At 42.5% G+C, this 16,846-nt stretch overlaps 1 protein-coding gene across 2 annotated transcripts; it reads left to right on the top strand.

Moving 5' to 3' along the window:
• Positions 1-450: 450 nt before the first annotated feature.
• On the top strand, positions 451-16,177 carry draxina (dorsal inhibitory axon guidance protein a). Of its 2 annotated transcripts, none has more exons than XM_028406440.1 (8): positions 451-469; positions 1,021-1,284; positions 8,856-9,376; positions 9,586-9,803; positions 13,500-13,620; positions 14,061-14,153; positions 14,846-14,935; positions 15,318-16,177. In XM_028406440.1, the coding sequence occupies exons 3-8, from the start codon at positions 8,878-8,880 to the stop codon at positions 15,428-15,430; spliced, it is 1,134 nt and encodes a 377-aa protein (XP_028262241.1). In that variant the 5' UTR covers positions 451-469; positions 1,021-1,284; positions 8,856-8,877; the 3' UTR covers positions 15,431-16,177. The 2 variants fall into 2 exon arrangements, with proteins under 2 accessions (XP_028262241.1, XP_028262240.1); XM_028406439.1 differs by having other exon boundaries at positions 457-643.
• Positions 16,178-16,846: the final 669 nt, after the last annotated feature.

The raw sequence follows: 16,846 nt of genomic DNA, 5'->3' as shown, positions 1-16,846 counted from the left end.
AAGATGTTTTAATCTGTATGGACACTTCCATCTAACCTTTTAGTATGTAGAGTAATAAAAATGTGTTTTTCCTAATAATATAAATTAGGTTTCAGCCCATAAATCTGTTCACTTTGTTTTTGTAAGTAGCTTGCTAGGTGGCAGCAAGCAGATTATGGCTTTTAACTAAACAACAAAAACATTTAAATTTGTGAATAAAAGAGACTTGAAAAAAAATAAGAGTAATCTATTGTAATGAATTTAGTACAGTAAAACATCCAAAAATGAACTTACACTATTCACAGTGTGTGAAGAAGTAACATCAGCATTATGCCTCCATTTAGCATGCTAACAAGCTAGCTGTGGACTGAACACTTGTGTCATACCACTTTGTACCACAAGGTGGTCTAATGAGCCAATATGGCGTCTATTCGGGCCATTGAAAGAAGAAGAAGAAGAAGAAGAAGAAGAAATGGCGTCAGCCGTACAGGTGCAGTTCAACAGTGCTAGCTAAGCTCTTTTATATACGTCTATAGCTAAGCTACAGCGCTGTGAGTGTCTGTGCTCAGCTAAAAGATAAAAAACACAAACAAACCTCATAGCTTGTCCACACTGCGCGTTCGCAGACGGTTAACAGACGATGGTACTGATAATCTGCTGCGGGGTAAGACTCTTATAAGTGTTTCCTAACTCTGTACACCATGAACAAGTGACACTACAATGTTTAATTATAGCTCAGTACAATATTGAAAGCGGCTTCGTAACGTTTTAGACCATTACAATATTCTTTTCAAACAAAGAGGCCGATAGAAAATTCCATATAAAAAGTAAACATCTGTAAAAACTACAAACATGGCTTCCGTCCTCTGGGACCTGTGCAGAGATGCTGAATATGACATGAAAAGATTAAATATAAACGATAGTAACATTAGTGTGAATTCATTAAAATCACTAAAATAAGATCTATTTATAGGCTGTTTTTTTCTAGCCTGTAAGTGAAAATACAAAACCTTAGACCCCTTCTCTGCTCCTACCTGCCAGGACTGTCCCTTATGTAGCCTGTCCTGACGCTGACGCGCACTCGAGAGCGCGCAGTCGCTCGGAGTGACTCTCCTCTTCATAAGAAGCAGGACACGGCCCGGATGCTCGGCACATCCCGAGGAGCGGAGTACAGAGGTGCTGCTGCTGCTGTTGCTGTGGTGTTCCGGTCCTGTCCGCGGTCAGCCTGCAGCCATATGAGCGAACTGCTCCTAACAGCCTAAAAGAAAAAGCGAAGGAAAGCAACGACCTGCACGCAAACAGAAAGTAAGGATTCATATTTATACAGCACATTATACAGGCTGCGTTGCGTCTGGTAACGTGTCTGCTGTCTGCATTTTGTTTTGTGGTGTTTCAGTGAGTTTGCAGTGATAATTTGAGGTGTTATTTTATTTAAAAACAACATGTCCCATATCGCTTGCTTATCAGAGGCTATAACACTCTATATGAGATGCGTGGCTGCCGCTTAATTGCCTGGTTTCCCCCTGTGCGTAAAAGCGCACGGATGTCTTGTCCTAATAATGTCGGAAAAGTTGATGCAGACGCTTCCTTTCCACTTTCACGGATTATCATGCAGTTTGTTTGACAGAGAGGGTGCCGTTCAAAAGACTGAGAGCAAGACCGCATGAATATAAATGTGAAATGAGATTTGCTTTGACACCAGACAACCAGATTTTACTCTATAATCAATTTAGCTTGCGTGTCTCCGGCTGTCATGCTTCAGAATAGAATCATCACAAAGGACTTTTATCAGAAAAGATCTGGACAATTATCTTTTTTTTTGTGACAGCTCATTGTTGCACTAGAAATGGTGTGAGACTGTGTGTGTGTGTGTGTGAGAGGCTCAGTGTGACACCGTGCAATTAAGAGTGCTGCAAAGGAGCAATTTTTAGATGTGCTAATATTAATTAATAGCAAGTCAATCAATGGGAAAGCATTAAGACGTGATCAGAAGGAGCGTACAGGGGCCCCCACAGTGTCAGTCCCCCCAGGGCCAAAAAACAAAACTTCACTAATAAGTGTAAAGATAACCCAAGGACACACAAACCTCATGATGTTCAGATGAATTGTACCATCTTGTCTTGTGTGTGTGTGTGACAGGAGCAAAAGGAATTCCAATTAAGATGGCGGAAAGTATCAAAGAAGCTTTTTATTTCTTTTATCCCGGACCTGATTTGTAGCCAAACATTGCTAAACATCCATCCAGTCTCCTCCACCTCGAGTGTGAAACTCGCCTTGAACGCCACTGCCAAGCGTGGCTGCATCTGTTTGATCAGGACTCTTTCAACATTGGCAGGCAGTCTGCGCCGCTCGCCTCTCCACCAAAGCGGGGATGGAGGGAGGGGAGAGAAACTTTGGGTTCAATATAATGCGTTTTCATGCTTCACTTGATCATCTCTAAACACAAGTGTTTCCTCCCCAACTGACCGGTCAAACTGTTCCCATGCAGAAAACAGAGCCAGGTGTCCAGAGAACAAGTTCTGTTGCTGGCTGCAGAAGCCAAAGCTTTGTTGGTGTTTTCTGCCTTCCACCAAATGAAAGATGCCACCAACACTTTGTTCTAATTAAGACAGGATAAATCCTCCCTGTGTTTTTTCCGCTTTGATTTCTCCCTGCTCTCTCTCCCTCCCTCTCAGCATTACATCTTATTTTCGCTCACTTTCTCCCTCCTCCTCCACCTCCTCCTCCTCCTCCTCCTCCTCCTCCTCCCCCTTTGTCTCTCTCATTCTCTCTCCTCTCTGTGGGACGCCTCTTGCTGTGCTGCTGGTGCTGTTTGTGTCTCGCAGCATTTTTGGAACATGCCTCTATGTGGGTGTCTGGAGGAGGTTCCCCTGCTGTGAGAGTGTGCATGCACTGATTGAGAAAGTGTGTGTGTGTGTGTGTGTGTGTGCAGGATGTTACTTTGCATCAGTGACAATGTACTGGTGTCAACCTCACATCTGTTGTACCTGCGACCAAATTACCACAGAATCATTTTGCGTCTCCCTGCTCTCTGCTCCGGCTCACTTGCTGACAGATGGACCTTCCTTATGGCTCTTTTTTTTGTATCATTGTGTGTTTTGCTTCCAGGGGCCATCACCATGTAATACACACCTAAACTCTTCCCAGTTGATGTGTGATATTGTTTGTGGAGGGTTTGGGAGACAAAGCACTTTTATATTGCTGAAGTCAGTGCTATTGGCCCTTGAGGAAATGAAGTTTTATGGTGCGAGCTGCAGCTTGGCAGACGTGTTTATTATACAGAGGCATTAACAGAAGCTGTAATTTGGGTGCTTGTTATTGAGATGATATTTATTATCTGGCGGCACAAACTAGACCTGGTTTCCCCCAAGACGAGAGATATAAAAGTAAGTGTTTATGTATTATTACACTATGGCACAGGGGGATTACTTTGTTTGGAAGAAAAAGCTGAAAAATCTTTTCTGCTATTATATTGAATCATTGCTGCTCAGCTGAAAGGATATATTTAGCTTATTTCTGTGCAGCTACACACACCCAAACTGACCTGTAGGCCTCCTTTTTGACAGGCTGTAATAAATTTGCAAATTGAGCATATGCTCAAAAAGCCTGATTAATAGCTAGTTGATGACTTTCTGCTCCAGTAGATAAGATCTACTGAGTAGTTGTGACATTAATCAGCAGGAGAATATTCCTGATTTAAACCTTAAATCGCAGCATGTGGCCAAAAAAAAAAAAAAAACACGTCTTGAAGGTGGCCCCTGCCTGACATGACAGCTCTGCCTCAACAGCCTGTCTTTGTTTGCTGGATCCTTATGGCCCCGCTGGTTGCTATGAGAGATAAAACAACAGGAGCAGATGGCTCCTGGAGGTTTGGTGTCACAGCAGGTGAAGCTAAAAGATGCACACATGCAGCAGTTTAATTCCAGGGTCGCCTCCTGCTCCGCTTCACCGCCTTTCCTTTCTCACCTCCGCCGTCGCAGCCACAGATCTGGGTTTAGTCTCCATTAAGTGTATTTTTGTAACCAGTGCGTCACTGAAGCGTTGCGTTGCTTAAAGGACTGACCGATTGATTACAGAGCAAAGAGAGGAGCTTAATCATCCAGTGCTCCAGTCAGGCACCAAGATTACCAATCACTTCTCCCACCACGCTGTCTCACGCTGTACGCCGTCCTTATAAAAGCTCACACACACATTTTTATATTTTAGCTTCTACAAGCTATATGAACCTAATTTTTAGCTCACCCTACCTCCAGCTTCCTTCAAATGTAGGATTGATTTTTACATTTTACATTGCAGTTTTTCTCCAAACACAACTAAGCTCAGGCATTTTACTACACAGCCTCAGGAGCTGAAGTTTTGATCGAAACATCAGCCGGAGGTCAACTCGTCCCCGATTCCTTTAGAGAAAAAAGCAACTTTGATTTATTTGAACGTTTGCACTCTTTTATTACTTCTGGCCTGTAAATTCCCAGTGACATCCCGAGCATCACAAGCATCCTCTCCTCTTCATCTAGTCACAGCTCTGTGGGCCGACGATAGAAGACGTTAACTTCCACCATAGTCCCCTCCTACATTAAGACTTCTAGTACAGCAGGGGCAGAGCATCCAGATCCCTTCTGCCAGAGTCAGAGTCTTGGTCATCCAGAGAGTGTTTCACTGCAATCATGACATCATCATCGCAGTCAAAATGGTGACCACTGTGCTTGTGGATGTCTTGGTGGAAGAGCACTCCTCTTCTTCATCACTCCTTGTGTAAACATTTTCATAAATTCAACTGCCAGTTCTTATTTTGGTGTTATTTTAAAGGGACTCATATATTTTTTATATTAAAAGGGCGAGCTGCAGTGTAAGCTCATCTCATGTTGACAGTGTGTCACCCCTCAGAGGACAATGATTTATTAACATTTCCTTGAACTTAAAGATTTACATCTTAAAAACCAATATATAAAAACACATTTTTGTGCAGGGTTTTCCCTTCAATAGATGCAACCAAAATACAACATTGTGAAACCTTTTGAACATTTTCTATTACAGTGAATATTTACCAGTGCTTTCACGCTCTGTGACTGATGTTTAGGTGATAACACAGAGAGAAATGCAAACAAAAACAAAGCTCAAAGGTTTTATGAGGAGGGAAATGTATTCAGGAGGTGCTTGGAAAGCTAAGTTTTTCCAGCTTGTCTCCTTGTCTTCCTCCTCTGGATTGTGTCAGTGTTATTGTAAAAGCCACTGTATTCATATTTGATGGACATTTCTACTTTTAATGAATAGGAGGAAGAGAACCAGTGTATGCAGAGCAACCTCTACTGTTCGGATGTTGGCAAAAAGTGTTCACCCCATTATTTAGTGAGAAAGGATGCAATTTAGTGTGTGATTTATAGGTTTTCAGGGCTTTTTATTGTTAGTAGATATACCTGAAAGCTGAAGTCAAACATAAACATCATAATTTCCTTGTCCTCCTCAGTCTTTGTTGCTATCTAAGTGGTAGATTATCTCATTTGGGATGGGAGCTTGTCAGGACACTTGTTTGCCTCCATAGCAGATGCTCGCCCCGCTGTGCCCTACCTACAATGTTCAGCCGCGTTATAATACAGGCTCTGTCAGGAGGCTGTGTTGTTCACTGAAGGTTGTTTATCACACACAAGAGACTGTGCTTAAAACCCGAAATGCCACCCAGAGTGCTCCATTATCATCCCCATCCTGCACCTCCTGAAAGGGCCACCTGTTAGCAGCACATGAAAGTCTCAGAGAGGAAAACAAGGCACTGCTTTGCCGACATGCTCCACCTCCCTCCGTCACTGCCTGCCTTTCCTTTTCACATGATAGGTTTGTTCAGACCTCAGATTTGATGGGGTGCCTTCTGTTTCTATGGAGGCATCACATCCTTCTTTTGTGCTTGGGAAAATTAATTTTTGAAGGGTCACAACGTTGACGTGTTGCTGCTTAGCTTCTGCTTTTATCTCCAGTTCAGGTGATTCACATCCTGATAATCCTGAATCAGACATGTTGGCCATTTATTTTTTGATTCCTGTCACTACACTGTAAAGAAAATCTCTGTATTTAATCACAAAATGGAAGTGTTCCAGGATCAGTATTAAATTAAAGTTCTTGCAGAATGGACCTTGGTTACCCTGTGGGTCATGAGAATCCTTCCTCCACCCCTGACTTTAGAAAATGCTAGCTAGTAGCCCTCAACAAGATCTATATGTGATAAATTCGAGCATGTTTTAGAAGCATTTTGATTGGTTAAAATTAGCATGCAAAAGACAGATTGGGTGTTTTCATCCATAGGAACTTGGGACTGATGTGATGTGGTGTTTACAGGAACTGCCCTCAAATCAGCCAATTCATTGTTTCTATTGTTGTGGTGGAAACAACAGACTCACATGTTGCTCTAATTAATCAATAAATCAATTATGTCTTGAGCCAACAAAACCTTAGCTCACCATCCATCTGATTTCCTTTGTTCTGCTGATCTTTCTGTGGTGCCTGCTCAAGGCTGAGAGTGGATCTGTGCTTTTAATTGCTTTAAAATTTACACCAGCCATCAGCCTGCTTCAGTGGAAAAGCGGAGTTAGTGTTTTCAGATTTTGAAACTGTCCACCTCCACCTCCACACAGCTGGCCGGTGGCTGCATGAAGAAGGTGTGATTGGGTCAGATTGTGAGCTCACTGATAGGAGGGATTTGCAGAAGCTGCTCAACCATAAGCACATATCCTGAAATGTCAAACTATATCTAATCAATACTGGTGACTCCTGAGATGTGACTCTTTAGACCATCCTCCATTTTCACTGCACTCTCAGTTCATTTAGATTGTTGTGTTTTCTCTTCTCTAAATCGCCCATTTGGCTGCACAGGGTCCAGACCGCTCGACACCTGCATCCACTCATGTGTCACGCAGACAGAGTGTAATCCTGGCTAAACACAGTGTGTGTGACACGGCCGATTACCCTCCCCTTTGACACTCTGAGGGCCTGTTTGGAGATAAAGGTCTCACCTCAGCAGCCAGCCTCACTCTTGTTTGCAAACTGCACAGCTGGTCGGACTACCAGAGGCCAGCGGACGCAGTCTGCCTGTAAATCCCTCGGGGCGATGCCTGCACCGGCACTTCAAATTTGCCCCTGACATCACAAGCATCCTCTCCGTCCTACACACACACACAACCTTTGTCCTGTTTTTAGAAACATCGAAATAACCTGCTGTAAACCCAGGGGTGTGTTTTTTTTTAAACTTGGTGTGTGTCAGTGTGATGAAAGAGCACAGACCTTATCAACCCTCTCAACTCCACCACACACACAAAGTACACACACACACACACACACACACCATCGCCAGCAACTCAATACTTCTCCCTCATTGATTTTCTGTATGCCTTGCCATGCCGTTTGTGTTTAAACACAAAGGAGTCACCTGCCACAGCACCATAACGTGTGTGTGTGTCTGTGTGTGTCTGTGTGTGTCTGTGTGTGTCTGCGGCGATGGATTCTCTCAACCTATTTAAGTAGAGGACACAACAAACCATAGCTTGTTCAGACACTGTTCAGATAGGACCAGTATATTATGTGGTGTCATGATTAAAATATAAGAACATTAGGCTGCAATAATGAAACATTTTCTGTAGACCAGTGCAGGACATCAGTATAGGTCTTTCAAAATAAAAGTTCAAGTCACTGCATACATATATTATTATACAAAATACTGCAGAAATATACAGAAAAATCTAAATTAAATATACTTCCTTTGCTAATACATAGTATTTAACTAATTTAGTCAAAATTACTTAGAAATAAATAAAAAATAAAATATATATGTATATTGTAAAATGATGATTAAGAGTGGGCTTTATTTTCTACGTTTCATATGGATATGTTCTTTTTCTCATTTTCTTTCTCAGAGTCGGTTGTTCGATGTTAACTGTAAAATTTGCTAGCTGACTGTTAGCAATATTAGCAGAGTAGATTGCTTACAAAGCAGCAGTAGCTAACTCTGTGCGGCATTTGAGATTGACGTTATTAACCCTTTTGCTGCCATTTCTCTTTTAATAGGATTTAAACAGAAATGTTCAATGGACTACTGTCTTGTCTATTCATAAATTATGACACAGGGAAAAAGTACCATCCCTCTTTAAATATATAACCCCTTAGGAAATGTAGATGTTCTGTAACACTATAATCACCGAAAATAACTGCACAACAACATCATGAATACAAATAAACCTGCAGTGACATTAAATCACAATATAAATTGAGCCTGACTATTATGTATCCTGGGATCTCTCTCCTTTCCACTCGAGTGCTTTGGTATTTAGACTAAACACCATTTTATTCTGGTCTAAATGAGGTGCCAGGCTTTTAATGCATATACACAGAACCTCATATTTCAGTTCAGTCACACCTCACAGATATGTTGACTTTTGTAATGAACGGTTGGAGACCTCTCGAGACCACTGAATAGGCAGTGATGAAGGATGTGCGCACTGCAGTATCTTATATTGAGTAAGGCGTTGATGTGCAGCTAGAAAAAAAGAAGAACATGCTTCTGTCCATCTCTTTATCGCCTCCTCCAACCTAAATGTGTGCACTTGAGAGGCTGATGTAGCTCTTCCTCTGCTGTATGTCTGCTTCTCCACTGATGATCCAGATGCCCAATGTGAGCAAAACAACTGTAGCTTCACCAAACAATCAGCTGCTAAATAATGTTTGTTCTGTTGGATATCAATAGACCCAGATGGAAGTCAAGTGTTTGATTTCTTGGTAGATGAACTATGGGTGTGTACAACATACTAATAATATTTATGATAACAAAGGAAGCCATAATGTTGATTGAAATTATGCACTGGAATATGTGGTGAGTTATATTTTTTTCGCCCCGGCAGGTAGCGCTCTGCTGGACGGATAATGGCTCTCTGCTGGAGTCTGCTGCTGGCGGCCCTCTTTGCCACCTTGGCACTGTCACACAGTGCCGAGCCAGGAGCTCCTCATGGCAAAAGGAGACAGGCACAGAGCTCAGCAGGTGGCAGCAATACCCTGCAGTACCCTCCACAAGGTCCACAGGGTCACGGTTACAGCAGGGAACAGGGAGGTCATGGGGGCCAGAGGGCCCGTGCTGCCAAAGGTGGAAAAGGTGGAGCCGGACTGCTCTCTCACAGGCCCCCACACCCTCTGGCCAGGCCTGAAGATGACGGAATGGGCCTGGAAGGACTGAGTCCTGTTAGACTGGAGATGGGCCCGGGAAGGGACAGAGACAGAGGTCGAGTGAAAGGTGCAGCCCAGGTCTGGGACAACCACCTTCTGGGGACACGCAAGGGACGAGGACATGGACACGGGAATGGACACAAGCACCATTTTGAGCACAGGAGACAAGGTGGCCGACGTGACAAGGGGCGACACAGAAAAGGTGAGCGATCAGATCCACAAACACCAGGTCCGAAATGTTTTTCAGGACAAGCAAACAACAGTTAAAGACCTTTTATTAATTTGAGCAGAAAAAATAAATGGGTGAAATCTATTTAGCTGCTTCAAATGCAACCAAAAATTTAAGTTGGTATTTTTACTATGATTTAAAGATGTTTTTATCAGAGCATTGTTTTCCATCTGGGTGTCCAGGGTTTCCTCCGGAGCCTGAGCTGAGCTCCATGGTGAGGGACACAGATGTGTTCGAGGATCCTCCCTTCTCTTCTGCCACCTCCCCCTCTCTCAGCATGACCCCACCCAGTGAACCTCCCTCCCCCATCATCGGCGCCTTTGGCTCTGGCTCTTCCATGGTTACCACGGTGATGAACGAGCATCCCCCAACGCTGCCCCCGGCCTCCACCAAACCCCAGGTAACCCCAACGAAACTAAAGCGCTTATTAAAGGCAGTGTCTGTTGGGCCTCAGTGTGATTCCAGTATGTGTGTATAAAGGCGTGGGGGGGTTTTGGAATAAAGTGAAAATGGGCCCCATTACTGCCGTTATGCCGCCGCAAACCTCATAGCTCATCTTAGAAATGGCACTCTCTACAGTGTGAAGCTGAAAGTACTGCTGGCGGAACATTTCCCCCGGCAAACCAAACTCTCTGGCTCGTGGTCGCAGTGTGCGTGTGATAGATACGCCCACGTTCTGTATAATAAAACTACACCTCTGGGGTCAAAATCACACGTTTCCTGTAACTACCTTCCTGTTCTTTTATTAGAAACCCTGTCAGAGCTGAATCTATCTTTTTTTTTTGTATGTGTCTGGCTGTGGGCACACGTTATGAAGAATCTGCAGGGGTTCATGGGGGCACCACTCACCACCTGTCACATCCACCCAACACAAAGCTTAATAAGAAGAAAGAAGATGATACATGTTTTCCTGAGACTCATTCAGAGTGGTTACAAATTAGCTGTCAGTAGAAAATGAATAGAAAGCTTTTACAGCTTGTGATGCATATGAGGGAAATACTAGATCCAGCAGAGGATGACTAGCTCTGTTTGAACTGATATACTGAAGAAAACATCATTTGAGATATCAAATAGAACTACTCTTACACATCCAGTGGGATTAATAAAGAAATACTCAGAATTTTCAAACATCTGGAGTGCTTACTTGGTGGTACCTGGCTCCGGCTACTTCCTGGCTATTAAAAAAAAACATTTTAAGCATGAGAAGAGCTGGAGCCTGAACAACAAGAAATACCTCTTACCAGAGTTCCTCCTGTAAAGTTGGACATTTTAACATGGATCTATATGGGGGGGGGCACTTGGCTCGTGGTTCTGCTTTGTAGTACCACTGATGAGTCAGATGTCAATTATTAGCAAAACAACTGTAACAATCAGCTCCTCGCCTGGCCTGGTGAGAGGCAGGGTACACCCTGGACAGGTCACCAGTCTATTGCGGATTTCTGGGGCATTTTATTAGTCTAAACTCTCCTATTTATAACAAGCTTTTTCTTCCTGGAGCATCCATTTAAATACACAATTTGATGGGCAGATATGGCTCAGTTGGTAGAGTGGTTGTCAACTAACCATCAGGTCCGTAATTCAAACCCCTGCCCTGATGGCAATCAACCATAAGTTACCCCCAGTTGTTGCACCAGTTGCCCCGGTGCCCCAAGTTGTTGGTGTTTGTGTGTTTGTGCGCAGTAAAAGGGACATTTACCCTTTTAAGTAGTATAAAGTGCTTTAAGTACTTCTGAGCAGGTAGAAAAGCTCTATATGAATACAGACAGTGGTCATTGATTAGGACAGGCTTCATTGATCTTTGTCGGGTGTTTTGATTTAAGGACTTTTTGGATTTGCACCAAGTCAAAAAAATCTCATTTAAAGCTCTAGTTAAGGACCAGAAGTGTGAAGAAACAAATGTTGACGTACCACGTAATACCAGTCATCTGTCATCTCTGTCTTATAAAGATATCAGCCACTGTATTCAGACTCCAACAGAAGAAAAAAGCTGAACACAGATTTAGTGGCAGGCACATGCTGCAAGGCCCCTTAATTAATGTTCGATCTTCTGCTGATGGCTTAATGAGCAGCCGAGGAGAAGCAGGTAGCCCCCTGCAATTAATATAATTGATATTTCCATAGGCTTATTTCCTGAGGGTGAAAGGAAGCAAGTATGGATCCGTTTCCACCGGGAGGTTTTTTTCTGATGGATGAAGTTTGCCTCAAGATACATCTGAAAATCCTGCTGACTTAATTATGCTGTGTAACATTTCTGTTTTGTTCCCCCAGAGGGAAGAAAATGGCAGAAACCATGTTGTATGGCTTTTGTTGCATAAAAACTGAGTTGATGACTAAGTCACTGAGGAGGTTTTGTTTGTTTTGCAGTAAGGCCTTAAAGCACTCATCTGTATAATGATATTTTATTGAGGAAGAACATTTACATTTATTCCAGGCATGCAAACATATATGATTGTTCTAATTTTTGCTCTCTTTAAAATGTGTCGACAACAGCAGATATTTCTGATGGGTTATAGAATCCAGGAGTCTAGATGCTGATGTTAAAGGAGCAAAGTTCAGCTGATGGACAACCAGGGTGAGGTGGAGATGGGGAGGAGGAGGAGGAGGGTAACAGCTGCGAAGATATGGTCTGAAAGACAGAACAGCAGGAAGCAGCTTGGTTTGGAAAGGGCAGGCAAGGTGATTGTCAGACCAGAGGAGTGACTTTAAAAAGAACAGCAGAACACCAGGTACACGAGCAGACATGAGGGAACAAATGTTTTTTTGTAGAACTTAATGCAGCAGGTACAGGCATAAAGGAGGCTGAACTGAAAAAAGCACAAGCTTAAAATCTTAGCTTAAGCTTAAAAACGGAAAATAATTGCAACAGAAACCTCTTTATTTACTGCCTGAGTGTGTCTGAATTTTGTGATGTCATAAGGGGATAAGCCCCTCCCCCAGGCTGGTTAAAAATAGTCATATACCCAGTTCACACTAGGAAATCAATCCAGCTAGAGCAGGATTCGGGCCGTATCTGGATATATCCTGATAGATTTTTTCTGAGTGTGAACACCGCGAATCTAGCTAGAAAATCCGGCTAGCGACGTGATACTTCCGGTTCACGGGGACAGTGTCCGGGTTATTTACAAAAGCCGTATGTAAACAACCATCGAACTATGACAGCTTTGCCCCGAGTTTATTTTCCACAGGGCTACAAAGGAATAAACTGCTTTTTAAACCGAAAAAAACGAAGGAACGAGCTACACGGGACAAAAAAAACGCACGACGCATTCGCACACTCGGTCCTACCGTGGCCTGAACGGACTCTGTATATTACGAGGCGCCACCTAGCGGTTCGGAGGACAACAAACAAGCCGGATTGAGCGCGGACACGCGTGTGTGTGTGCCAGATTTGAAAATAGGTCTGAACGTATCCAGCTTAAAGACTATCCGAATACAATCCTACTCTAGCTGGATTAACTTTCTCCAGTGTGAACGGGGCCATAGTGGCTTTTCAAAGATACAGACATTCAAACAGCCTGGTTCATATATGGGTATGTAAGGATGATGGAAGAATCTGTGGGAACACTTGAAAGACATGTTCTGTGGGCATTTACTTGTTAAAAAGTTATAATATAGCATGCCATCATACATACAGTACCTGAATATTAAAAATCTTGTAGTGTGCCTGCTGGCCTTACTGAGAACAAATACACTCTGTGGTTGTGGGTAATGAACTGTAAGTCCCCTGTGTGTTTGTGTGTCAGTGAGGGGCGGCCATGTTTTCTGTTACCAATTGATTGGTTCTTAAAGCTCTGCTGCCATCTCTGTACTCTCACTTGGGGCATTTTATGAATCAATGCAGCATCACTGCTGGTAGTCACAACACATGTCTAATGTGTTTATTATGATCTTACTGAATGTTTACCTGCAGTGAGCTAACCACAGCCTGTCCACTGCTGCTGCGGGTTAACTGAACTGCAGTATTCTCTTCAGTAGCTCATATGTTGGACAGCATCACATTTAGATGTGTTTTTTAAAGACACACCTTTATATTTGCTTAGTATGTATGTATATCTAAGATATAAGGTGTATCTTCAAGTTATGCTTTTGTTTTCAGAGGTCTGGACGAGGAAAAGGACAAGGGGAGGTGATGCCAACGTTGGACATGACGCTCTTTGACTGGACAGACTATGAGGACATGAAACCTGCAGACAACTGGCCATCTTCCAGGAAGAAAGGTCAGGAAGAACGACTTTAATTAAGAAGCCAACATAATTGACTAATTATTGCTATAAACAGAGTTTGTGTAATCATTCATACTGCCAGTAGGGGGAGACAAATAGTCCTGCACTGTAGCTTTAACACATAACACAATGAATAGATTTAGCAGTTAAACTGCATGACTGCACCCTATGGCATTTGGTGGTTATCAATATATCAATGAATATTGACCAATAAAATGTCAGGTGGCTCTCCATCATCATTTGAATGTATCCCCAAGAGACTGTAAATATCTGTTTTTTCTGTCAATCCATCACATTTCTTGCAATATTTCAGTCTGCAGTAATATGAATTAAAAATAAGCCATTATTTGACTGAATTTCATAATATGAATCTATCAACATTTGGTCACATATTGATTAAAATACTTTCAAGCTATTTCTTGTTCTTGCCGCAGACAAGAGGCGGAGTAAGAACCTCAGCAGTGGGAATGTGACTGCAGATGCTGATGCAGTCGAGCCATGCGACCACCACCTGGATTGTCTCCCAGGTCAGTTTAAACATCAATTATATACATCACTCCGGCCACAGTTCAGTGCTGAAAATGAATCATTTATATCACATAAAGCTGAGCTGGGTTTTTTTTTCTTACTATCCACCCACTGCTCATGTGTACATCTTGTCATTTTCTGCAGAGTGGACACATTAAAAGTCAACCTCAGTCAGCATCGGTTCAGTCTACAGTTTTTTGATGTTTCTCTTCGTGTTTATGTTTTTTGTGTCATGGAGCTAACCGCATCTGCACCGCATCATGCTTGGCTGCTAGAAATCAGTTGTTAATGATTGATACATCATGCACACGTTTGTGTTGTGGATCCTTTTCATTTGTGAGGTAATGTTGTAAGTTAGCAACGATAGCTTAGCCAGCTTGCTGCAGTGAAGCTACAGAGCATGGATCTGGTGCTGTTTACATTAGCTGCTAAAGTAATTTAGCAGGCAGATCCATCCACACAGTTTAAATTAGTATAGTTTTTACAGACCTTTCCTTAGCTAAAAAGCTAACATTAGCCTATTTTTTGCACACCAGACCTACCACCATACATACCGAGACCGTCCTAATCCATGCTGTTATAGAAGGGTCACATGAATCCATGCACAATATAACAGTTGCGTATGAACCTTTAATTGTTGAACAATGCCATGTGTGTTTGCATGTTTAAAGTTGTGTGTCTTTTATCAAAGGTTCTTGTTGTGACCTGAGGCAACACGAGTGTAAACCTCACAACAGAGGCCTCAACAACAAATGTTACGACGACTGCATGTGTGAGGAGGGTGAGTGAAGAGACTATTTATTTATGCTACAGCAGAGATGCCTCAGTCTCAGTCAGCGCTTTACCTGTTTGTTAAGCACACTGTTATTTTGTGGTTTAAAGCAGCAGCTCATCTTTTCATGTGTTTTTGTGTATTTGGGTCATTTCACAGTTTGTAATTAAGATTTTAACAACCATTTACTGGTGATGCGTTCCCAGAGAGACCAAATGAGTGAATGACTAATTAAACAGAAAACATCCCAGTGTCCGTTTTATATAAAAGTGATTTAATGACAGACTTTCAAAGGGCTGCTTTCAAAAGTAAAATAACATCTCTTAGTTGTGGATTACTTACTGTAGATTTAATCACCTTAATGTAAACCATCCTGTTTCCAATCCTCCAGGTTTCCGTTGTTATGCCAAATTCCACCGAAAGCGGCGTGTGACCAGGAGGAGGGGTCGCTGCGTGGTGCCCGAGTCAGTCAGCAGCGACCAAGGAGGCTTCATCACTATATGAGGAGGAGGACTAAGAAGAACGACCCCATGACCAGTCTGTTATAGAAGACAGGACAGCCACATGACACCGCTAATGGACCCGGTGCTTAAAGGTGAGGGCTTGTTGGATTTTTTTTTTTTTAAAAGCATCAATTAGTGAAATCATTTAAAGCGACATGACAGGTGACCAAAGCAGAAATGAAGATTAAATTGAGGGATGAATTATGCACCAAAATCCAGCAAGTCACCATCTTTAAGTACTTAACTGAACGGTTAAAGTCTGTTTAAATTTAGTTTTGTTCACACCAGCATCACCACAGGAAGAGGGGCTTTGCAAAATACATGTGTTTGAAAAGATTCGCTCAGCAGGCGACGTGTCACTGAGCGAAAGTTGAAGATGCCACAGAGATGGAGTGTTAACATTCTGTCACAGTAAGAGGTTACTGTTGTGATTTTGAAAAATTCCTCTTCAAAAGTCTTTTCTGCATCTAATTGTCTGCGTCCTGCTGACCGCAAGTCAAGAGAAAAAAAAATCATTTTTAGCATTAGTTCTTTGGAGAATGAGTTTGGTGGCCTTTTCCATTGTTCACACACACACATACATGAACGTCTGCAGTGGGATGGTGTAACCTCTCTGCTCCTCCCCCAGCTCCTTTGGCAGCCAGGTTGAGCTAGTTCTCCAAACAAATGCTAAACATGATCTGTGAGTGTTATCTGCTGTCCTGCTGTTTGTAAATATGAATGTGTTTTAAATGCCGACATTTTTTTAATTGACACCACTATTCAAATGTGCTTAACAGTAGTAGGATAAACAAAGATGCTTGTTTGACTCGACATTTTACATGTTCTGATATGTGTTTTATTTATTCTGTACTCAAACATGTTCGTCTGTATATTGTGTTTTTCTGCCTTTTTTGTTTTGATGATTAAACACTTGATAGGATCAGCATGGTGTGGTGTATGTATGTACAGCACTATAATGTATATATGTTTTTTTGTTCTTATAATCTAGTATTTCTTAATTTCACATAGACAAATTCAACATACAACATCCCATTTTGGCAGCTGAGGATCGTAACAGTAGGGTCCAGGGCCCAGCTGGGCTCCATGGGTAAGAGCCTGGCCACCAGGTGCTTGTGGACATGTCCTTGCCTTCAGGGTGGGATTCTGGGTACTCATTCCTGGCAGAGGGAAAGTGGGCTTTTTGGTGTGTTTCATCCATCCATGGAGGCGTTCTGCAACACTCCTAATGTAGCCTGTCAACTATGACCAATTTGCCTTGGGAGACCCTACCAGGGGCTCATTTGGGGATGTAAACCCCTCGAACAAGGTGGCAATTTATGAGTCAATTTTAGAAAAATAAGCATGCGCACCTCGTCTACACTGGAACAGAGAAGATATGGTTTCCTTCTCTGTGGATGTCAGTGCTTTGAATGTC

Source organism: Parambassis ranga, chromosome 5 (assembly GCF_900634625.1).
Source record: "Parambassis ranga chromosome 5, fParRan2.1, whole genome shotgun sequence".
Taxonomy (NCBI): Eukaryota; Metazoa; Chordata; class Actinopteri; family Ambassidae; genus Parambassis; species Parambassis ranga.
The sequence above is the reverse complement of the archived record's forward strand: the minus strand, read 5'-3'. Positions and strand labels throughout refer to the sequence as shown.

What these genes read in the sequence shown, in the direction of transcription:
- draxina (XM_028406440.1), top strand. Translation starts at nt 8,878, where the DNA reads ATGGCTCTCTGCTGGAGTCTGCTGCTGGCGGCCCTCTTTGCCACCTTG. An exon ending in CGGCCTCCACCAAACCCCAG is followed by an intron (nt 9,804 to 13,499) that starts GTAACCCCAACG and finishes TTTTGTTTTCAG; the next exon opens with AGGTCTGGACGAGGAAAAGG. An exon ending in GCCATCTTCCAGGAAGAAAG is followed by an intron (nt 13,621 to 14,060) that starts GTCAGGAAGAAC and finishes TTCTTGCCGCAG; the next exon opens with ACAAGAGGCGGAGTAAGAAC.